General features: G+C 36.8%; 1 protein-coding gene across 12 annotated transcripts in view; it reads left to right on the plus strand.

Moving 5' to 3' along the window:
• Nucleotides 1–24,620, plus strand: part of POT1 (protection of telomeres 1) — an 83,685-nt gene that overhangs the window by 34,983 nt on the left and 24,082 nt on the right. For all 12 annotated transcript variants that reach the window (XM_081146424.1, XM_081146428.1, XM_081146425.1 and 9 more), the window contains 4 exons: nucleotides 1,591–1,746; nucleotides 9,747–9,916; nucleotides 11,003–11,085; nucleotides 22,712–22,768. In XM_081146424.1, the coding sequence (XP_081002550.1) occupies nucleotides 1,591–1,746; nucleotides 9,747–9,916; nucleotides 11,003–11,085; nucleotides 22,712–22,768 (466 nt within the window). The remainder of the gene's footprint in view (nucleotides 1–1,590; nucleotides 1,747–9,746; nucleotides 9,917–11,002; nucleotides 11,086–22,711; nucleotides 22,769–24,620) is intronic.

Below are 24,620 nucleotides of genomic sequence, written 5' to 3' on the forward strand. Positions count from 1 at the left end.
AAAAAAACAGGTCACCACTGAAGCAAGTTTCTTGAATATCTTTTCAGACATATTTTAGTTTATATGTAAATATTATTTCTCTTTTTGTGTGTGTGTGTGTGTGTGTGTGTGTGTGTGTGTGTGTGTATATATATATATATATATATATATATATATATATATATATATGATAGCATATTATGCACACTACTTTGCCATCGCTGTTTTTTACTTAATTTTTTCATGGAGATTTTTCTCTTATCACCACCAAAAAGTTCCTTTTATTAGTTTCCTAAGACTGCCATAACAAATTACCACAAACAGGATGGCTTAAAATAACATAAATGTGTTATCTCAGAGTTCTGGACGCCTGAAGAAAGATTGTTAAAAGTCTGATTTCTAGGCAATTAAAACTGGAGCATAAAAGCAACACTGTACCTTCTCAGTTCCTCAAAGGACTTGTGGATTGGTTGGTAAAGCCACTTTAAAATCACAAAAGCAGTCTACACAAAATGAAAGAACAAATTCCAAGTGGAGAAAAATATTTGTGATGTATGATGTTACTGGTCCCAAAGTGATTGTCCTGGGTCTTGGAATTATTTAGGGAACAGAATGAATGATACAAACTCATAATTGTTTATTTGAACCTTACCACTGTCACGAATATCATTCAATACTTCCTTTGTAATCTGACACTGGCAGACACGTCCTGTATGGAAATATAGTGTTTTTTATTAAAATAGCCTGTTTACTTTCCAGTCAAACTCCCGACATGCAGAGACATTCCCACCTCATACGAATGTCTTTTGCCATACACCCTAAGTAAACAGCACGGGCCGGCTCACGTCTCAAGGATGGGGTAGTACATACTCACCCTGTGCCCCTGTTCCCATCTTTATCTGAATGCACCTTACATAGCAATCAACATACCTTTTCTTTTTCCAGCACCCATGTCGTTTATTCATTTGTATTCATAACATCTAACATAAGCAAAATAGTCATATCTGTACTTTTAAAGGCCTTTTCCAAATCAGAACAAACTGAACAAACATTCCTAAAAGCCAGGAATTTATACTTAAGAATATTAACAGAGATATTCATAAAAGTTTATATACAAGATGATAGTTGCTAAATTATTTGAAATAGTATGAAAGGTTTGAAACAAATGACCAATAAAGGGATTGTTGGTTTAATAAATATGTATACAGCCATATCATGAAATAATGTAAAGCCACTGAAAATCGTATTTTAGAATATTTTAATTTTCTGATAGATTTCTCAATAATATACTAAGAAACGAAAAGCAGAATTAAAAATAATGATAATAAAAGACATCAATACACAGAAGAAAAAAAGATAAAGTAAGTTCAACAATATGTTTTTTCTAGGGTCATTGTAGTTTGAACTTTTTTCTTTACATTTTCCATATTACCTGTCCATATGTAGTCCTTGTACAATCAGAAAAGGGTATACATAATACTTAAAGTTTAGCAGATATTTGGGAGGATAGATATAATTACTTATAAGTTATATTGCCAGCAAATAAAACTCTTTTAGCCTCCACAGTTTTACAAAATGATCATTAAACTTTGCTCTACCTTCTTATGGCAGGTGTGGGATGGCACCAGGACCCCGTATCCATCTTGGAGAGTCTTAGTACAAGACCTTGTTGTTCATGGTGATTTAAGTGACATCCATCGGCTGCAGAACCTGTCAGTAGACATTTTAGTCTATGATAATCATGTTCAAGTGGCAAAATCTCTGAAGGTGATGTTGAATAGCAAGCTGTTTGCTATTTTTTATTTTTATAAATTTGGGGGTAAATCACGTTTATAGATGATATTTGAGGTCTAGAAATTAACTCCAAATTTATATTTTCTCTAATTTTTAATTTGTAAAAGGTATGTTCATAATAAATTACTAGTATACTAAAATATAATGAATGGCTTGAACAGCTTTTTCAAAGTATAGAATGTTCCCTGAATATCTTAAATCTGTATGCAATATTACTAAAAAAATATAAAGAAAATTTTTTTGTGTAAGACATACTGCTTTAAAATGACAAAGGACTTACAAATATTTGTAAATTTAAACATTAAGCTTTGTTAATTTTTGGTTTGATAAAATCTAGTCTTTGAACTTATTAGTTTAAGAAATTAGGTTAGGCCCTGGCCAGTGTTCTCAGAGGTAGTGCACTGGCTGGTGCACTGAACGGCCTCAGGCTTGATTCCCAGTCAAGGGCACATACCTGGATCGCAGGTTCCATCTCCGGCCCTGGTCGGGGAGTGTGTGGGAGGCAACCAGTCGATGTCTCTCTTACATCAAGGTCTCTCTCTCTGAAAATCAATGGAAAAAATATCCTTGGGTGAGGATTAACCAAAAAAAAAAGATAATATTAAAAAAAAAAAATTAGGTTAGGTTTAGGGGTAATCCCCCTCTACCATCATCAATTGACTATTAGAATTTGCTCACTGTTTTGGGGTTATAGTCTTAGAGAAAAGTACACTCTTTAGATGTGGTACTTTTTGCTTGGTAATAACATTTTAAGGAATATTTTTCTTCATTTTATTATATCTTATTTGCAAATATTCTTTCTAGCAAAGAACAGCAACATTAATAGTAGCAATAATAATAATATTTGTTACACACTTCATCTGTATTGAGCATTATCCTGTGCAGTGAGTACTATCGTCATTCCATTTTACAAATGAGAAAACTGACACACTCAGAGGTTAAGCCCAAGAATTCACAGCTACTTGGGTGAAGCCAGTATTTGAATCTCCAATGTCTGTTTCCAGAACCAGTCCTCTTAACCAGTATTAAGAAATTATTTTCTTTATTGCCAGTAGCTCCCATCCCACCTTTAGGGAGTTAGATACACAGCCTACTTATAGGAAGTTATACAGCCTACTTAGAGGAAGAAAACTATAAGTGAATTGAAATTTTTTTAGAACTGAATTTTAGTGCCCAGTTTTCCTTTGTAAATACTTGTACTTGGAAGAAGAAATAATTTCCACTTACACTTTGTGTTACAGATAAAGCCCATCAACCCAGATAAATAAATTAGTTTAAAGTCAGGGTCCAGGATGGTGATAACTGCACTTTCTTACTCCTTTAGTGTGTGTGTGTGTCCACATGTTCTGGCATATTAGAGAAAATTAACTATTGGAGATATATCTTTGATGCTTTTCCCTGATTTTATCTACATTGATTAGTTTATTTCAAAAAACTGTAACATTAAAGCTAGTTCTGAAGTTTTTTAAAATTAAGATTTCTTTTATAAGTGAAAAAGATTTACATTTTAGATCTATTTTCACCACTTCATGCCGTTATCTTTCCCTGTGCTGCGTCTGTATGCCCTCTGGTCCCCTCGCTTGCCCCGTATTCCTTATCCAGGTCCTGATCAGCACCCAGCACCACGCTTTCCGTGTAGTACAGATGAGGTAAATAATATGTTAGGAAATGAGTGAATCAGTGAGTACTGTGAATTTTTTTCAGATTTTTTTTCTCCCCTTTTGTCTGCTTATTCTCACCCACTAGAGGGTGCTCTGAGCACACAATTAAAATATAGTGCGCTTAATTTTTTTCTGAAGATGTGACATATTTATCTGCAGTGTAATAGAAACATGAAAAGGATTTTCTTGGTGAATAAGTAATGTAACCGTAGGCTTTTATTAATGAACATCGACAACACATTTTACTTTTTCTGGGACAATCTATCAACCATTTCATATTAATTTAAGAAATCCCAGAGGCAGCTGACATTGATACAAATGAATTCTTATCAGTGTTTAAAATTCCACTTCTGTACTGAAATACATGGAACACATTTTTACTGTATAGGAACACGAAAAAAAATGTGCTTTTTTAAATAAAGAGGTCAGTTAAGGCAATCATAAGTAAATGCAATTGACTTCTATATATAAAGCATTTTACAGCCTAGGCTGCCCATAACATTCTTCCTAAATCTTGCTTTTAAGATATCTCATAGCCTAAACATTTTACACACACACACACACACAAACTGACAATTTAAACCTTTTGTCTAGAAGTTAAAGCAGTGTATTTTTAATCTCCAGTATTATCCTGACACAATTTAAAAAATAATTATAAAACATGTAGCAATAATTATGTTTGGCCTTCAGTGACCCAAGAGATATAATTTGACTGTTTTTTTTCAGACATACACAGGTTTTTAAAATATTAAACCTAAAGTGAAATTCATGAGAGTTTATAAGGAATCGTTAAATTATTTCTAAAGGGTGAGTGATTTCTTAATACCCATATTTACTTTGCTTTATTTTTTATGTTTTTGCATTGAAACGGGCTTTTGTAACAATTTTTTAAAGTATTTTTTACAGTTGTTTGATTATGACTCCCTCGCTTGTATTTCTGGAATCTTATCACATTATTGACAGGACTAAGCAATATCTGTCTATTATAATAGAGCATCTGTCATATTTCCTAGTATACTTAGAAAGCTTAAAAAATACAATGCTGCCTCCAGAAGGAATTTCTGGAAATAGCAATTTGTCATCTTTATTTATTTATATAAATAAATTCTCTCTTGGTCTTTAAATTTTGTTTTATTTTGAAATACAACAGTAGAGGAGATATTAAAATAAACATTGATGCGCTTGCTATTCAAACATTTCTAAATGTTTTGCCACACTTATTGTAGATACTTTTAATTTTAAAGAAATAAAACTGCATACTGAACCTTCTTTGTTCCTCCCCTTGTTCTCATTTTTTGCTCCCCTATGTCCTCTTTCTACGTATCCTACCATGTAGGCATCATACCCACGTTTATTATACTTTTATGTAATTTTGTCTGAAAAATGTATATTGTATATGTATCACTCTGTAATTTGTTTGTTTTCTTTGACATTTTTAGGATTTATCTATGTTCATACATGTGTCTACATTAAAACCAGACTCTCTTAATTATTATACCTTTATTTTTAAATAATATTCTGTTAGTCCAGACTCCATCCCCAGTTTAGTCTTCAAAATTGACTTGTCTATTTTATATACATTTTCAGAGCCACTTTTCATGTTTTATGAAAGACATTGGGCATTTTGGTAGAAATTCCATTGATTTTTAAAGATTAATTAAGGGGAAGTTATAATGTTGAAGCTTTTTGTTCATTAATATGGTATCTTCCTCCCCGTGCTTGGCCTCCTTTAAGTCCTTTGTAAGACTTACATGTACTGTGCCGATATATGTATTTAAAAAGAATCACCAATTATAATAAACATTCAGAAAAGTCAGATAAAAGTAAATAGGAATAGACTTTTATATTTTCTTTGAATATCTTACTTTGGATACCATGAGGAAAGTCATTTTTTCTTTTTGTGTTTTCCTTCTTTCATTTTTTTTAAAATTTATCTTTGTTGTTGAAAGTATTACAAATATCCCCACTTTCCCCCCCCATTGATCCCCTCCACCCCCCCTTCACCAAATTATTGTCTGTGTCTATGGGTTATGCATATACGTTCTTTGATTAATCCCTCCCTACCCACTCCCACATCCCATCTTCCCACTGAAATTCATCAGTCTGTTCCATGCTTATATGTCTCTGGATCTATTTTGTTCCTCAGTCTATTTTCACCTTAAGGTTATTATCTATTGCCATTTTAATTCTTTATGCCTGTTTCTCTTTCTATTTCTTATTATTACAGCAGTCCCTTTAACATTTATTGTAATGCTTCTATTTTTACTTCTAATTATAGCAGTCCCTCTAACATTTCCTCCAGTGCTGGTTTGGTGGTGATAAACTCCTTTAGCCTTTTTTTGTCTGGGAAGCTCTTTATTTCACCATCTATTTTGAATGATAGCCTTGCTGGATAGAGTATTCTTGGTTTCAGATCCTTGTTTTGCATTACCTTGAATACTTCATGCCATTCCCTTCTGGCCTGTAGAGTTTCTGATGAGAAGTCAGCTGACAGCCTTATGGGAGCTCCTTTGTAGGTAACAGATTGCTTTTCTCTATCTTCTTTTAAGATTCTCTTTGTCTTGAATTCTTGGCATTTTAATTATGATGTGTCTGGGCTTGGGCCTCTTTGGATTCTTCTTGCCTGGGACTCTGTCTCCTGAACTTGTGTGAATTTTTCCTTCACTAGGTTAGGGAAGTTTTCTGCCATTATTTCTTCAAGCAGGTTCTCTAATCCTTGCTTACTTTCAAGCTCTTCTGGCACTCCTGTGATGCAAATATTGTTAAGTTTCATGCTGTTCCACAGCTCCCTTAACTTTCCTGTTTTTTTATTGTTTTTCCATTTTGGATCTCTGATTGGGTGTTTTTTTTTACCCTGTCTTGTAATTCACTGATCCAGTCCTCAGCTTCCTCTGTGGTTTATTCCTTCCAATGTATTCTTTCTTTCTTTCTTTTTTTAAATATATCTTTATTGATTTCAGAGAGAGGAAAGGAGAGCGAGAGAGAGAGATAGAAACATCAATGATGAGAGAGTCATTGATCGGCTGCCTCCTGCACGCCCCCGACTGGGGATCGAGCCCGCAACCCGGGCATGTGCCCTGACCGGGAATCGAACCCTGATCTCCTGGATCCTAGGTTGACGCTCAGCCACTGAGCCATGGCCGGCCGGGCTCCAATGTATTCTTTATTTCTGCTATGTCGTTCTTAATGTCCTTGATGGTTTCCATATCTTTTTTCATGCTGTTGAGCATCCTTATAATCAATATTTTGAACTCTATGTCTGACAGATTGCTTATCTCCATTTCATTTAGTTCTTTTTCTGGAGACTTCTCTTGTTCTTTCACTTGGGGCTCGTTTTTTGGTCTCCCCATTTCATTTTGGCTGCTTATTTGGGTTTGTTTTTATGTACTAGGTAGATCTGCAGGTACTCTCAGTCTTTTTGGAGGATCTCTGGTGCAGGCCAGTGTCAGACACAGTTTGTGACTGGCCCCGAGTACCCTTTTTGGAGCTATCAACAACCCCCAGCTTGAGATCTCCTCTGCTGGTGCTGGGTGCATTTGGACAGGACCAAGATGCACACCAAAGTCTGCTTTTCCAAGGCCCAGGTCCCGGAGCAGATCTGGCAAAGACTCGAAGTTCTCTGAGGCCTACCTCTGCCTGCAGGCTGATTAATCTGATTCTCTTAATAAGCCTCAGGCTGTAGAAACTCCACAGGGTGGGGTGGCTGATTGTTATCAGTCTCTTAAGGAGCCTCAGGCTATAGAAACTCCACTGGGTAGGGTGAGAGGTTTTCTAGCAGGGTGGGGCAACTATCCCGTCCAACCCCCTCCCCCCCTCCACAAAAGCTGCTTGGAAGGTAAATGTCTGCCTGAAAAAGATGTCCTTTGCAGTATGGGGGAATGACTCTGCACAGGGTGCCTTCTGATCTCAATCTCCAGAGCCCACAACTCTAGGTGCTCCTCAGACAGCTCTAGTCCACTCTGCCCTCCCTCTGCTGGAGCCTAAGGTGAATGGCTGCGCAGGAAACTTTGTGTGTTGGCTCTTTAAGAAGGTGCCTGCATTTCCAGCCATTTATCTCTGGTAGACAGAAACCCAGCTGCTTTTCACAGCCAGATGTTATGTGAGCACCTTTCTCAGTTCTGGTGCTCTGGGCTGGGAAGCCCAGCCTGGGGTTTAGGCCCCAGAGTCCTCAGTGGGAACTCCCACAGGTGAGATCTCCCTCCGGATCTTCAGCTTCTGCCCGTGGGAGCCCAGCCAGCCCTCTCGTGCCTCTGCACTTCCTGCCAGTCTCTGTGCGGTCTCCGCTTTTCCTCCTTGGTGCTCTCCAGCTCGGCTTCAGTTGCAGTTGATTATTCAGGATGGTTTTCTATATATTAGTTGTAATTCTCATTTGATCTTTGGGAGAGTATAAGTGTAGCTTCCACTCAGTCCGCCCCATCTTTAATCCTCCTGTGTTTTCCCTCTTTGACTACACTGTTCCCCTGCCGTGATGTAGATGTTAGTGGAAGAGGTGAGTGAAGAAATAACTGACTGCCTTACCTACTCCTCACAAAGTATATTTTTGGAGGCCAAAAAGATCCATGTGAATGAAGGAGTGGCATCTGGGAGTGCAGATTATTTCCCCTTTTTTCTCCCATTTCTCCCCTCTGTTAAATCCAGAGGGTGGTGAGGAGAAATACAATTAACTGAGACAGCAATAAGCATAGTTGGAGAGTTGGTTTACTACATCATCTTTTTAATTGATTGATTGATTAATTTATTTATTATTGGGTTTTTTTATTGATTTTTAGAGAGTGAGGAAGGGGGGAGAGAGAGAGACATTGATCAGTTGCCTCCTGTAGGCATCCCGACCAGAGTTCGAACCTGCACCCTAGGTATGTGCCCTGACTGAGAATTAGACCCACAATCTTCTGGTGTACAGGTTGATGTTCCAACCAACTGAGCTGCCTGGCTCTTTTTTATATTTCCCCTTATATAGCTTTGCTGTTGCACAGCGTTTATCACTGTTATTCAATTCTGCCCTTGAAGGGAAAAAAGAATTGTATTTCAGAGTCATCTGTAGTCAAGAGTACTATCTTCTACAAATAAATTAAATTTCCTGCTTGGTATCTCCTTTTTTCATATCTCTTCATAAAAATAAATGTGATTTAAGTTATATAGCTTCTTCTTTTGAGTAGGTGTCAATTTCTTTGATAAACAATCTCCATCTGCCTCATTTTAAGTCTTGTACATTAAAAGCATGTCAAATACTCTATAATTAAAGGTAATTTTAAGATTAAGTTTAGCAAAATTTAACTATAGAAATTAACTATAGAACATTTAGTTTCAAATTCTAATGGTTTCAATCCTATATTTGAAGTCATGGAATGTTTCACATTATGATGTATGGACACAAACTTTTTTTTTTTTTAAATATATCTTTATTGATTTCAGAGAGAGGAAAGGAGAGGGAGAGAGAGAGACAGAAACATCAATGATGAGAGAGTCATTGATCGAGCCCACAACCCGGGCATGTGCCCTGACCGGGAATCGAACCCCGATCGCCTGGATCCTAGGTTGATGCTCAACTGCTGAGTCATGCCCGACTGGGCTGGACACAAACTGTTTATTACAAAAATTTTCATAGAACTTGTGGAATAGCGGGTGTATTGTTTTGATATAGTAGCAGATTTATTTTTTTAATGCGTCTTTATTGATTTCAGAGAGAGGAAGGGAGAAAGAGAGAGAAAAACATCAGTCACGAGAGACTTATTGATTGGCTGCCCTCTGCTTGCCCCCTACTGGGGATTGAGCCTGAAATCCAGGCATGTGCCCTGACTGGGAATCGAACCTGGATCTCCTAGATCGTAGGTCAGTGCTCAAGTGCTGAGCCACACTAGCTAGGTGATATAGTAGCAGATTTTAAATTATTTTCTAATATTCTAACAATGAGAGTGTTTTAGTGATCATATTTAATTAAATCTTGCATTAAAGTAGTTAAGACAAGTTATTTTCAGAAATCTTAATCAAATAGGTTTATTAATCAAATAGGGGGCTTGGACTTGATTTAGGTCATGGGTTTCTTAACTACTATAATTTATCAGTGCTAAGACTCAGTCTTATTTCATACTTTAATATCTCTGAAATGGAAATATGACTTACTTTTTAATATGTGTATACACACACATTTTGGTTTTAATATCCTTGGGGCTGATATTCAGGACACCACCAATCTTTTCTGACTGGTCATTGCCCCTGGTTGTTGGTCTGTGCACCATATGATTGTTAAATATTTTGAATACTAGAAATTGTTTGATTTTTCTCCATTTACTAAAAAAAATAATCTCTTTTTAGGTTGGAAGCTTTCTTAGAATTTATAGCCTCCATACCAAACTTCAGTCAGTGAATTCGGAGAACCAAGCAGCATTATTAGCTCTAGAGTTTCATCTCCATGGAGGTACCAGTTATGGTCGGGGAATCAGAGTCTTACCAGAAAGCAATTCTGATGTGGATCAACTGAAAAAGTAAGCTTATTAAATATCTACTTAAAAATTGTAAATAAGATATTAATTAAGGTGATTTTCAAGATAATTTTGTTCTGGAATGGTAAGGGGGGCATCTAATAGGTTCCTTGTAGTTGATCCTCATAGCTTTCTGTGGCATTATCCATTTTTTTAGTGAGATGAACCAGATCAAGTGATTGTAGGTTTAAATAGCTAAATAGTAGCAGAGCTAGGGTATAGTCTAATGTTTCCATTTCATGTGCTTCTGTTCTTGTACATAGTTCTTCTATCATTTGCCACATTTTCCAAGGACAGCAACAGAGAGTGGAAACTGGAGCTTAGCTAAAGTTTGGAAAAATTTGTACTTATCTAGCATTCCAAATATACTTGATCCTACCATGAAAAAAAAGAAATTGGCCTTTCTAAAGTGCCTGTTGCTGATAAAATAGGTAACAGAAGTATTTTAGAGTATCATATTTTTAAAACTTTTAGATGTTTTCAGAAAGCAAGTAGTACCTTAAATCCTGCTAGATACATGCAGTTCTTTTTCCCTGATGTATTTCTAGTAGTCTCTGTGTACAGAAAGTTTTTGACAAGTATTCTAGAGAAATAAAAATCATCTGCATATCTATTTAGAGATATAGAAAATATCCCATTCAGTATATTGTAATGATGTGTAGATATTGTCTAAATTTTAATATATTGAAACCAATGACTTTAAAATCAATTAAATTCACTATTTTAATAATCTTATATGAGTTTCACTATGTTCTCATATTGTAATAAATATAGCAGCATAATATTTTACTTCTTGAATCTAGAGTGAGATTGTTCTGACTGATAATGTTATCCATTAAATTGCCAACTTATTTTAGTTCACAGTGTTTCATCATCCCACTGTTGCACTTGTATCTTTCTAGACTCAGGTTTTTTTTTAAATTTGGCGTCCCTTGGAACCCGATATATCGACCTTTTACCGAGGAATGCATACACACATGCAGAATTTCTTATACAATTTTCGTGAGTTCTTGGTTTCTATGGGTAGAGCTAAACTGACCATATTAACTTTATTTTATGCAATTTCAATTTATATTCTTCCAATTATAGGGTTTTAGAAAGTGCAAGTTTGACAGCCAATCAACATTCAGATGGTATATGTCAATCAGAGTGTGAGGACAGCTTTCCAACAAGTAAGGACAATTTTTAACGTTGACAGTTTAATTTTTGCCAAGTAAAATGGTTTTATAAACATTAACCCTCTATTTTAATATCTTCCTATCTCTGTCTCTTGTTTTTCATTAAATCCATATTCATTGTAAAGAAACACACTAAATCTTTGTGTCCTATGCAAAAAAGGTATCCTTAATCGTATAATTGCATTTTCCAATAAGGGGTTACTTGATTTGTGATACATGTAGTATATTTGCATATGTGTTCATGTATATGTATGTATATTTGTTTATTCATTAATTTAAAACCTGTATTAACTTCTTAGGCAAGTATTTTTCATGTTAGTATCTAAAAAGAACAAAGGTGGTTTTGCTGCTTTATTTGAAACTGCCTAAGTATTTTTTGATGGTACATACCTTAGATGTATACACGATTGCCAGGCTTTATTGAGTTAATCAAATATCTAATTATATTATATATTTATATTATTGTCTACCTCAATAGATGACTGTTCAAATTTCTAAATTTTAAAACTCTCAATTTGTAAAATTTTTTTCTCTTACCATTTTGTCTTAATAACTCCTTGTACATTCTGGGGTCTAGAATCTGTCATGTTTCTATCCTATATATTTTTTTTATAATCTAATTCCTCTGCTCTGATCCAAAGAATCATTTGGATATTTATTTATTCTCTTTCTATACCAGTAATGATAAGCATTAAAATGAGCACGTATGGCTTGGTAGGCACCTAGAAAGTGCCTACATGCATTATCATTTAATCCTAACAGCACTCCTATGAGGCTGATATTATTTTCTCCTTTTTACAGACAGGAAACAGGCTTTGAGTGATGGGGGTCATATAGTTTGCCCAGGGTTACTTAACTTTTAACTGATGGCAAAGCTAGTCAGATTCCAGTGCAGAATATTTGATTTTTTGGTACATGTTTTAAATTTATGTCTTCATTCTCTCTCCCTTAAAGATCTCCACATTTCCTAGCACCTTGGTGATGGCATTTTAGCCTGAACTATGATTACTGCAACCATTAGGGTACCAATTTAGTTCAATTGACAGTCATTTGGAGACAGTATAATTTGTAATTATACTTTTTAAAATCTCTTTTTTTAAAATGATTTTAAAATTAATTGTAAATTACAAAAGTAATACAAGTCATAATATCAAGTTGCATAGGTTTCCCGTGCCTTTAAGCCCACTTCTTGGGGTAATGCTAATAGTTTAGTGTGATTCCTTCAGCACCTTCGTGTTTATACAAATATATATACCAGTGCATAAACAGATACGACTTTCTCCTCTGTGTAAAATGTTTATAAGAATGGGACTGTATTATACAAGTTGCTTTATCATAGACCTCTTTCTGGGATAATTCACATAGCTCAAACTCATTCTTTTAATAGTTGCATTATATATTATAATATGAATTTAACATCATTAATTCAACCATTTCCGCCTGATAGACATTTAGGTTATTTCCAGTGTTTTTCTCCTACAAATAATGCTTTGATAAACATCCTTGAACAGTAGTACTTTTATGCTTTTATTTCTCTAAAACAAACTCCTTAAAGTGGGGTTGATGGATAAAAGGGTAAGCACATTTTTATTTTCATAAATTATGTGAGATTATATGCCAAAATGTCATAGGATTTATATGCAAATAGCAGTGTAGGAGAATGTCCTTTCCTGACGCTCTCAGCCCAGTGGAAGTTAACAATATGTATAATTTTTAACAATTTGGCAAGTATAAAGTGATGTCTTTTTTAACTTACCTGAGAACTTGGAAACTTAAATTTTTTTTAAATTATATTTTAATTATTGACATTATTACGGATGCCCCCCATTTTCCTCCCTTTTGTCTCCCTCTACCCAGACCCAACCCTCCCCTCCCTCTGGCCGTCACCACATTGCTTTCTGGGTCCATGGGCTATGCACATATGTTCTTCGACTATTCACTTCACCTTCTTTCATCCCGTCTGCCTCACCCACCTCCCATCTGACCTCTGTCACTCTGTTCCATGTATTCATTTCTCTGGTTCTATTTTGTTCATCAGCTTATTTTGCTCATTAGATTCCACATATAAGTGAAACATATGGTATTTGTCTTTCTCTGATTGGCTTATTTCGCTTAGCATTGTAATCTCCAGGTCCATCCATGCTGTCACAAAAGGGAAGTGTTCTTCCTTTTTATAGCTGCATAGCATTCCATTCTGTAAATGTAACACAGCTTTTTAATCCACTCCTTGACTGACGGGAACTTGGGCTGTTTCCAGATCTCAGCTATTGTAAATAGCACTGCTATGAACATAGGGTGCATATATTCTTTTTGATTAGTGTTTTGGGATTCTTAGAATATATTCCCAGAAGTGGAATTACTGGGTCAGAAGGCAGTTCCATTTTGAATTTTTTGAGGAAATTCCAAACTGTTTTCCACAGTGGCTGCACCAGTCTGCATTCCCACTAACAGTGCACCAAGGTTCCCTTTTCTCCACATTCTCTCCAGCACTTGTTGATTTATTGATGGTAGCCATTCTAGCAGGTGTGAAGTAATATTTCATTGTGGTTTTAATTTGCTTCCCTCTGGTGATTAGTGACGTTGAGCATTTTTTTATATGTCTATTGGGCATCTGTATGTACTCTTTGGAGAAGTGTCTATTCAGGTCCTTGTCCATTTTGTAGTTGGATTGTCTTCCTGGTGTTGAGTTGTATGAGTTCCTTATGTATTTTGGAAATTAACCCCTTATCAGATATGTCATTGGCGAATACGTTTTCTCATGTAGTGGGTTCCCTTTTCATTTTGTTGATGGTTTCTTTTGTTGTGCAGAAGCTTTTTAGTTTGATTTAGTCCCATTTGTGTTTCCCTTGCCCTAGGAGATATATTGGCAAAAGTATTGCTACAAGAGATGTCTGAGATTTTACTGCCTATGCCTTCTTCTAGGGTTTTTATGGTTTCATGACTTACATTTAAGTATTTTATCCAGTTTGAGTTTATTTTTGTGTATGGTGTAAGTTGGTGGTCTAGTTTCATTTTTTTGCAGGTACCCGTTCAATTTTCCCAACCATTTAATGAACAGACTGTCTTTACTCGACTGTATGCCCTTGCCTCCTTTGTCAAATATTAATCGGCCATATTGGTGTAGGTTGATTTCTGGCCTCTCTGTTCTGTTCTATTACTCTATATGCCTGTTGTTATGCCAGTACCATGCTATTTTGATTACTATGGCTTTGTATAGTTTGATATATGGTATGGTGATCCCTGTGACTTTGTTCTTCTTTTTCAAGATTACTGAGGCTATTCGGGGGTTTTTTTGGTTCCATATAAATTTTGGAATATTTGTTCTAGTTCTTTGAAATAGGCCATTGGTATTTTAATAGGGATTACATTGATTTTGTAGGTTGCATTGGGTGTTATGGACATTTTAATGGTGTAAATTTTTCCAATCCATGGACACAATATATGTTTCTACTCATTTATATCTTCCTCAGTTTCCTTCTTCACTGTCCTATAGTTTTCTGAATACAGGTCTTTTAATTCTTTGGTTAAGTTTATTCCTAGATACATTATTTTTTTGTTGTTGCAATAGTAAATGGAATTGTTTCCTTAGTTTCTCTTTCTGATAGTTCATTATTGGTGTGTGGACATGCCATCAATTTGTGGATATGGATTTTGTATCCTGCTACTTTGCCAAATTCATTTATTATATCTAGTAGTTTTTTGATGGAGTCTTTAGGGTTTTCTATATATAATATTATGTTATCTGCAAATAATGACAGTTTTACTTCCCTCTATTCCATTTGGGTGCCTTTTATTTCTTCTTGTCTGATTGCATGGCAAGAACTTCCAGTACTATGTTGAATAATAGTGGTGAAACCACACATCTTTCTTGTTCCTGATCTTAAAGGAAACACTTTTAGTTTTTGCCCATTGAGTATGATGTTGGCTGTAAGTTTTTCATATATGGCGTTTATTGAGGTATGGTCCCTTTATTCCCACTTTGCTGAAAGTTTTTTTCATTAATGGGTGCCAGATTTTATCAAATGCTTTTTCTGCGTCTATTGATACGATCATGTGATTTTTGTCCTTCAATTTGTTTATGTGATGTATCACATTTATTGATTTGAGAATATTGTACCAGCCTTGCATCCGCAGAATAAATCCCACTTTGTCTTGGTGTATGATCTTTTTAATGTATTGCTGGGTCTGATTTGCTAATATTTTGTTGAGGATTTTAGCATCTTTGTTCATCGGGGATATTGGCCTGTAATTTCCTTTCTTTGTAGTGTCTTTATCTGGTTTAGGAATTAGGACTATGTTGATCTCGTAAGAAGAGCTTGGAAGTCTTTCCTCCTCTTGAATTTTTTGGAAGAGTTTGAGAAGAATAGGTGTTAGTTCTTCTTTGACTGTTTGGTAAAATTTGCCTTTGAATCCATCCAAACCAGGACCTTTGTTTGCTGGGAGTGTTTTTGATTACAGCTTGAATTTCATTACTTGTTACTGGTCTGTTCAGGTTTTCTGATTCCTCCTGATTCAGTTTTGGGAGATTGTATGTTTCTAGGAATTTATCTATTTCACCCAGGTTGTCCAATTTTTTTGGCATATAGTTCATAATATTTTCTTACAGTCCTTTTTATTTCTGTGATGTCAGTTTTTACATCTCCTCTTTCATTTCTGATTTTATTTGGTCCTCTGTTTTTGTTTCTTCATGAGTCTGATTAAAGGTTCATCAATCTTGTTTATCTTTCAAAGAAGCAGCTGTTAGTTTCATTGATTTTTTTTGTGTTTTTTGTGGGAGTTTTTTTTTAGTTTCTGTGTTATTTATTTCTCCTCTGATCTTTATTATTTCCTTCCTTCTACTTACTCTGGACTTTTCCTGTTTTTGTTTTTCTAATTTTTTTAATCACTCAAGGACATGTTTCGGGGGGGCAGTGGAGAGAAACATCCATGTGAGGGAGAAATATTGATTGGTTGCCTCCCATATGTGTCCCAACTGGCTGGGGATTGAACCTGAACCCTAGGTATGTGCCCTGACCAAGTATCAAACCCTCGACTTTTCGGTGTCTGGGATCATGCGCCAACCAACTGATCCATACCAGCCAGGGCTCTTTTTCTAATTCTTTTAGGTGTAGGGTTAGATTATTTACTTGAGATTTTTATTTCTTCTTCAGGAAGGCCTGTAATTCTTTGTACTTCCCTCTTAGGACTTCTTTTGCTGTGTTCCGTAGATTTTGTATTATTGTGTGTTCATTTTCATTGTTTCCAGGTAATTTTTTATTCCTTGATCTCATCGGTAGCCCTTTCATTGTTTGATAACATGTTATTTAGCCTCCATGTGTTTGAATATTTTGAGTTTTTCCCTTTTGGTTGATTTCTAGTTTCATGCCATTGTGATCTGAGAAGATGCTTGATATGATTTCAGTCTGTGTGTGAACTTGTAAAAACTTTTTATATCCTAACATGTGGTCTGTCTTTGAGATTGTTCCGTGTGCATTTGAGAAGAATGCATATTCTGCTGCATTGGGATGAAATGTCCTGTAAATATCAATTAAATCTATCTGATACAGTATGTCATTTAAGGTCGCTGTTTCCTTATTGATTTTTTTGTCTGGGAGATCTACCCATTGATGACAGTGGGATATTAAAGGACCCCTACTATGACTGTATTGTTGTCAATCTCTCCCTTAAAGTCTGCCATGAGTTTCTTTTTAATATATTTAGGTGCTTCTATATTGGATGCATATGTGATTATAAGGGTTATATCCTCTTGTTGGGTTGATCCCTTTCGTATTATGTAGTAAACTTCTTTGTGTCTTGTTATGGCCTTTGTTTTGAAGTCTATTTTGTCAAAAACAAGTGTTGCTGCCACAGCTTTTTTTTGTTTTTATTTGCATGGAATATTTTTTCCGTACCTTCACAATCAGCCTGTGTTAATCTTTTGTTCTGAGGTGGGTCTCTTGTAGACAGCATATATATGGGTCATGTTTTCTTATCCATTCAACTACTCTATCTTTTAATTGGAGCATTTAATCCATTCACATTTAAGGTTATTATTGACAGGTACTTATTGTCATTATTTTTATGTCTACTATGTTCCTCTGCCTCTCTATTTCTTCTTCTTAAAGCAGTTCCTTTAGCATTTCTTGCAATGCTGGGTTATTGGTACTGAACTCCCTTAGCCTTCTTTTGTCTGGGAAGCTCTTTGTTTCACCTTTTGATTTTAAGTGATAGCCATGCTGGATAGAGCAGTCTTGGTTTCAGGTCCTTGCTTTTCATTACTTTGAATACTTCATGCCAACTTCTCTGGCCTGAAGTATTTCTGTTGAGAAATCCACTGACAGCCTTATGGGAACTTGCTTGTAGGTAACTAACTGTCTTCTCTTACTGCCTTTAAGATTCTCTCTTTGGCCTGGCCGGGAGTGGCTCAGCGGTTGAGCATCGACCTAGGATCCAGGCGATCGGGGTTCGATTCCCGGTCAGGGCACATGCCCGGGTTGCGGACTCGATCAATGACTCTCTCTCATCATTGATGTTTCTATCTCTCTCTCTCCCTCTCCTTTCCTCTCTCTGAAATCAATAAAGATATATTTTTTAAAAAAATTAAAAAAAAAAAAAAAGATTCTCTAACCTTGGCCATTTTAATTATGATGTGTGTATCTTTGGGTTCATCTTGATTGAGACTCTGTGCTTCTTGAACTTGCATGACTTTCCTTCAGGTTAGGAAAGTTTTTAGTCATTATTTTTTCAAGCAGGCTCTCTATCCCTTGCTCACTTTCTTCTTCTGCTGTTTCCCCTGTGATGTGCATTTTGTTACATTTCATGTTTTCCCAAAGTTCCCTTAAAGTGTCCTTTTTCTTTAATTCTCTTTTCTTTTTGCTGCTCTGATTGGGTGGTTTTTTTCTACCTTGTCTTCTGAATCACTGATTTGATCCCGTGCTTCATCAAACCTACTGTTTATTCCTTTCAGTGTATTCTTTATGTCAGCTATGGTATTCTTCATTTCTTCCTGATTATTTTTCATAGTTTCTATGTCTTTTTTCATGCTGTTGAGCATCCTTATAACCATTACTTTGAGTTCTGTTTCTAATAAATTGCTTGCCTCCATTTCATTTAGCTCTTTTCCTGGAGATTCTCCTTTTCTTTCTTTTGGGGTTGTTTCTTTTTCTCCCCATTTTGGCTATCTTTTGGTGTTTGTTTCTGTGTATTAGATAGAACTGCTATGATTTCCAGTCTTGGTGGGGTGGCCTTCTGTAGTAGGTGTCCTGTGGGACCCAGCGGTGCGGTCTACTTGATCTCCTGAGCTGGGTGCTCTAGTAATGTCTCTTGTGTGGGTTTTTGGGGTCCTCTTGTTGTAATTGGGTCTTGTTTGCTATTGGCTTGTTCATGGCTGGCTCACTGAGGCTCAGTCCTGGGCACAGCATGCTGTGCAGGTGCAGTCTTAAGGTGTGTTATTGGGCTCAGTGGCACAATATTCCAGATCGCCTGTGCTCAGTGCTCCAGGAATATCCCTTGTGGGTTGTGTGCACCCCCTGTTTTGATTATGTCTTGGTGAATGCTGCTGCCCCTTTCATGGGTGGAATTAACTCTTCAGGCTGGGTGGCTATCAGGGTGAACCTCAATTACTGTGTGTATGACACTCTGTAGGGTCTGCCCTCCAAGGTGGAGTTGTTCCCAGCAGGGTCTGGTGCCTGCTAGAATCTTCCTTTGGATTGTTGCTTGTTGGCCTGGATGGGTCAAGTTCTGGTGTGATCTGAAGCCCATCACTGGTTGTGTTGGTTCTAGGTCCACTTGGGTGGTGTTCAGGTACAGGTCTCTGTCAGATGTTTTGTGTAACCGGTTTTGGCCTACCTTTCTGGAGCTACCATGCTGTTTACTGTTTGCGTATGCATCTACTGGACCTGGGTGTGCCAGGGAGGGCCAATCTGTGTAGACGGTTCAGCTTCCTGGAGTTTTGAGCTGGGGTCAGATCAATAAAAGGCCAAGTCTCCCTGAGATCTGCATCCACCTGTTGTTACTCTGCTTCCCCTTGAGGTTGCCTAGTCTTCCTCCAAAGTCTTACGCAGAAAGGCTGTAGAGAGAGCCCAAGCTGACCACACCCTACTGATCCCTTACAATGCTCAACCTGGGTAGGTTGGGGTGACTAGGTCACAGGGCTAATGGTTCCCCTAGTTTGGGGCAGTGTGTTCTGGCACTCAATGGGGAGAATGTGGTCCTACTCCAGAGCCACACCGTTCAGTCTCTGCCAGAGTCTCCAACTTTAGCTTTCCCATTGCAGGTTCAGGTTGGGTGTAGCCATCCTCACTGCTGGAACAAGCTCAGCAGGACAGGATGGGGTCACTGGGACTTGGACATACAGATTGAAAAAGGCTTCTTTTTTGTGGGTGGTACCAACTGTGCTGTGTGAGGTAAGCAACCTGCTTGCCTTCTCCTAGCTTAGCAGCACGCTGCGGAGACCCCAACTGGAGGCTCTGAAGGGGTCGAGCCAGATCAGTTCTGAATTGTGCTTCCTTCCCTGGCAGAACTGTGCTTGGCAAACTAGTGTCAGTAGAAGTTGGGAATGCAAATCAAGGCATCACTCTTTTGGGAGTGGCGCAGGGCCCTAGGAGGGGTGTTAATGCCCAGCTCCACAGCTGTCCACTGCCTGAGACCCTGACCAGAGAGTCTTCTCTTGGGGGTGGCACCTGCCTAACTCATGGGAGGGAGAAAGATTGGCCCTTGTTCCAGAGCCACTCAGTTCGGTAATGGTCTGAGAGTCTGTCTATAGTTTCTCCAGAAGAAGAGTGTAACTCAGGTCCCTATTGGGTGCAGCCAACAGTTCTTTCTGCTTGAGTGAAGCATGGCAGGGTGGTATCACCAGTATTTGGAGGACAAGGTTAGTGCACTTTCTCCAGCTGGTGCTGTAAGAATAGAAATGCTGGACTCTGGAAGATGGTGCCTGAGGGTGGTGTGGGATGTTGATTCAAGATCAGGACCTCAGTAGCCAGCCTTCCAGATCTCTGGAGCTATGCCACCCAGATCTTCTCTTTATGACTTCCATATGCCCTGAGTCTCCTCTCCTTTTCCAGAGCCCTGGGTGAGTGCCCAAGGTGGAGCCCCTGTGTGTTGGCCCTTAAGGAGAGCTCCTGGGATTCTAGCAGGCTCACTCCTCTTTCCAGTGGACGAAGTCCCCACATATTTTTGCTGCCAAATGCTATGTATTTGGTGTTCTGGTTTGGGGGTTCCAGTATAGTATTGAGACCCCACTTTCCTCAGGGGGAACTTTGGCAGCCACAATTTTCTTCCAGCTTCTCAGTCGCTGCACCTGTGTGCAGAGACCAACCGCCTCCGAGTCTCTACCCTTCTTACCAGTCTCTGTAGCTTATTTCCTCAGTCCTTGGATATAATACGCCTGTTCAGGTGTCCTTCAGTTGTTTATTTAGGCTTATTGCTCAAAATTTTAGCTGTAAACCTGGTTTGGCATCAGGAGGAGGTATGTGTTGCTTTCACATACTCCACAGCCATCTTGGATCCAGAAACTTAAAAATTTTATCATATATTTATTGGCCCATTTTACTCCCTCTTTGAATTGTCATCTCTTACCCATTATCTGATTTCCTGTTGGATTCTTTATCATTTTTGTTTATCAGTTTATGGGAGACCATGTATATATTTTACACATATTTTCTCAGTATTTGACTACTTTTAAGGTTTTTGTCATTGTTTTTACTTCATGCAGAATGACAGATATTAAGTAATCACATTCATTGAAATTATACTTTGCCAGCTTCACACGTCCATTCAAGTTCTCTTGCCATGGACTCTCCTGCAATTATTAGTTATGGTGAGGAAGAGGGACAAGTAATGCGTGTTTGTATATGATGACCCATAAATTGTAAAAACTGAATATGCTGTTTTATATAATAGAATATAAGATACAAAATATAGGTACCTTTTAAAGTCTTAAGTTCTTCATTTTAGAAAGCATTATTAAAATTAAAACTTATTGCCCTGGCCAGTGTGGGTCAGTGGTTAGAGCATCGGCCTGTGCACAAGGGTTACAGGTTTGCTTCCCAATCAAGGGCACGTACCCGGGCCACAGGTTTGATCCCTTCCCCAGTCTGGGCACGTGCAGGAGGCAGCCAATCAGTGTGCATCTCTCACATGGGTGTTTCTCTCTCTCTCCTCCCCACTCCCTTCCACTTTCCCTAAAAATCAATGGGAAAAATATCCTCCGGTGAGATTAACAACAACAACAACATTAAAACTTCAAAAAAATTAAAACATATTGCTCTGTTTACTGCTTTTGCTTTCTTGTTAAAGTAAAGCTCTATGTTATGGTGTTCATCAAACCATCCTATTAAATTTAGAAAGTTTATTACTTTATCCACCTCTCCTTTTATTTCCTTCACATTGTATTTTTCCAAAATAATAAAAATTTTCAAGCATACAGAAAAGTTGAAACAATTGTACAGTGAATACTCATATACGCATCAGCTATTGTTCTGTAATTTATCTCTTAGTCTATCAATCCATGTTATTTTTTGATTCAAGTGAGTTGCAGACATAAGTATACCTCCTAAACATTTCAGAATAAACATCATTAACTAGAGTTCAGTATTTGTTTAGGAATTTTTTTTTTTTGAGGTAAAATTATATGCAATGAAATGGACAACTTAAGTGTACCATTTTATGAGTTTTGACTAATACACAAATCTGTGTAACCTAAGTCTCTTATATCTAGTACATTGCCCTTGTCACAGAAAGCTCCCCCGGGCTCCTTCTCAGTCAGCCCTCATCACCGTCCCTACCCCAGAAGTTCTGATTGTTTTCCACCATAGATTAACTGCACCTTTTCTAGAACTTCAAATAAATGGATTAATATGTACTCTTGTACATATATATGTTTTTTTATATTCATCCATATTTCACATATATCAATAGGTTATTCCTTTTTGATGCTAGGAGTATTGTATGAGGTAGACATTTTTTTTTAAATATGAATTTACAGTTGTTTTAGCACCTATTTCTTTTCTTTTTCTGTAAGATGGCTTTGGTGTCTTTGTCAAAAATCAAATGGGTGTATATGTAGATTTATTTCTGGGCTTTCTGTTCAGTTCCTACTAATATGATGAAGTAAGCATTTTTTCCCTTCATACTAATTTCCAGTTGTTGAAAAGTTTTGCTTTCTCTTTGGATTGCTTTGCTGCCTTTATCAAAAATAGAATGATCATGTAAATGTGGGTTTATTTCTGGGCTTTCTTTTTAATTTTGTTTTTAATTTGGTCCGTCTTTATGTCAGTACCATATTGTCTTGATTTAGTAAGTCTTTAAGTCATGGAGTATATGTAATTCTTCCAGTTTTGTCCTTTGTCAAGATGTACTCTAGATTCTTGCATTTCCACCTAAGTGATAGAATCTGCTTGCCTCTTTCTATAGTTAACCTTCTGCAATTTTGATTAGGATTGTCTTGAATATACAGATTATTTCAGAGATAATCTATATCTTAACAATATTGAACCTTCCCATCCCTTAACATGGCATATTTTACTATTCGTTCAGATTTTTTTCAGTTCCTCGGCAATGTTTTATATTTTCTAATGCCTCATTGAATTTTTAATGGATTTTAAAACTGTGTAATTCCCCTTTCCTTCTCCTTCCATAGGCTCTGGATCAGTATCACTGTATGAGGTAGAAAGATGTCAGCAACTGTCAGCTACAAGTAAGACCATGTTTCATGTTTTAAATATGGGCATAATAGTGAGCATAATGAAGCCTGTCCTGATACATATCAACACATTCATTTCTATCATATATTAAGAGCAGATATCCATGATGGCAAACATATATCTATATTTATCTTTTATTCCTTTACCTCATCCTAACTAGCATAAAATGGAACCCAGAAAGATATATGTTTTTACATCAAATATGTACTTAAAGTCATGTATCTTTAAGGTTTATAAAACATATACTATTTAACAGTGCAGTTGGGGCTTATTTTTAGTTTGAGAATGTAAAATATCTTAATATGACACTAATTTTAATCAATTCACATTATGCATTTAGCAGTGTTCATGAAACAGCTCCTTACAATATGCCCCCAAACTTTAACTTAATGTTAACAATGATAGTAAATCTATCACATGCCATCCTTCTGTTAATTCAGCTAAGATGAAAGAAATTTGAGGGGAAAAAAATTTTTTAAATATGTTTTTATTGATTTCAGAGAGAGGAATAGAAACATCATTGATAAGAGAGAGTTTTTCAGTCAGCTGCCTCCTGCATGCCCCCTATTGGGGATTGAGCCAGCAGCCTGGGCATGTGCCCTGACCAGGAACTGAACCATGACCTACTGGTTCATGGGTCAGTGCTCAACTGCTGAGCCACACCAGTGGGGCAAGAAAAAAAATTGTAAGCACAAGTCTCTTAATGTTCTATAATATACTATTATAAAATATAAGTCTCTCATTGGAGAAAGGACATATAACTATGAAATGGGGGAAGGCTAGAAGCTTGTGGTATTGTATTAAAATTGGAGGTGTCAGTATGTATTCATGTTTTATAGATGTGTATTTGTATATATGTGTTCACTCACATACATATACAGGCCATGTGTGTAAGTGTAGGTATGAACATGTGTGCATATATGCCCTAGCTCTGGCAACAAAAGGCCATCAGAACAATGGCACCCAGTTGCAGTGAGCATACTTAGTACACAGGTTTTGGTTTATAAATAGTATTCCCCCTTGAAAGGAATTAGGACTCCTTGGAGAAATAGCAGGTTCCAGGATTAGGCTAGGAATATTATGAGTCTGGAATGCCTTATGTCAGAGAGAAAAGAAATTCTCAGTTGGTGATGGAATGTGTGAAATCTTGTACAAATTGAGGATCAAAATAAAAAATACTAGTGATGGAATAGAATTTATTGAATAAAGTAGGAATCCACTAGTTCATGTGGATAGTAAATAAAAGAACAAAAACAAATCAGTGAAGTTGAATGGAAAGCTCTTATTAAAAATAGAGTGGTACCCGGCCAGCGTGGCTCAGCTGTTGAGCATCAACCTAGGATCCCAGAGATGTTGGTTCAATTCCTGGTCAGTGCACATGCCCAGGTGAGGTCCATCCCCAGTGAGAGGTGTGCAGGAGGCAGCTGATCAATGACAGCTCTCTAATCATTGATGTTTCTCTCTCTCTCTCTCTCCCTTCCTCTTTCTGAAATCAATAAAGACACATTTAAAAAAATAAATAAATTTAAGAAAAATAAAAATAGAATGGCAACTAATAAATGTAAAAGGAATGATAAAGTTAGGGGGAAAAAAACATGCCATTTTGCAACCATAATAATAATAATTGATTTAATTGTGAATCACCAATTTTTCCTAAACTAGCTGAATCTTTAATGTTTAATAAGATTGGGATATTTATATCTTCCCAGTTACTTTTTTATCAATTAAAAGGGAAGGAAATAAGTTTATAGTGGAGAAATCTGTTGAGCACCACCTTAGCCAACTAAGCAAAGTTAACATCCCCAGGAATAAAAACATTGATATCATGTGCCTCTTGATGTGATA

Source organism: Miniopterus schreibersii (genome assembly GCF_964146895.1).
Source record: "Miniopterus schreibersii genome assembly, chromosome: 9".
Classification (NCBI taxonomy): domain Eukaryota; kingdom Metazoa; phylum Chordata; class Mammalia; order Chiroptera; family Miniopteridae; genus Miniopterus; species Miniopterus schreibersii.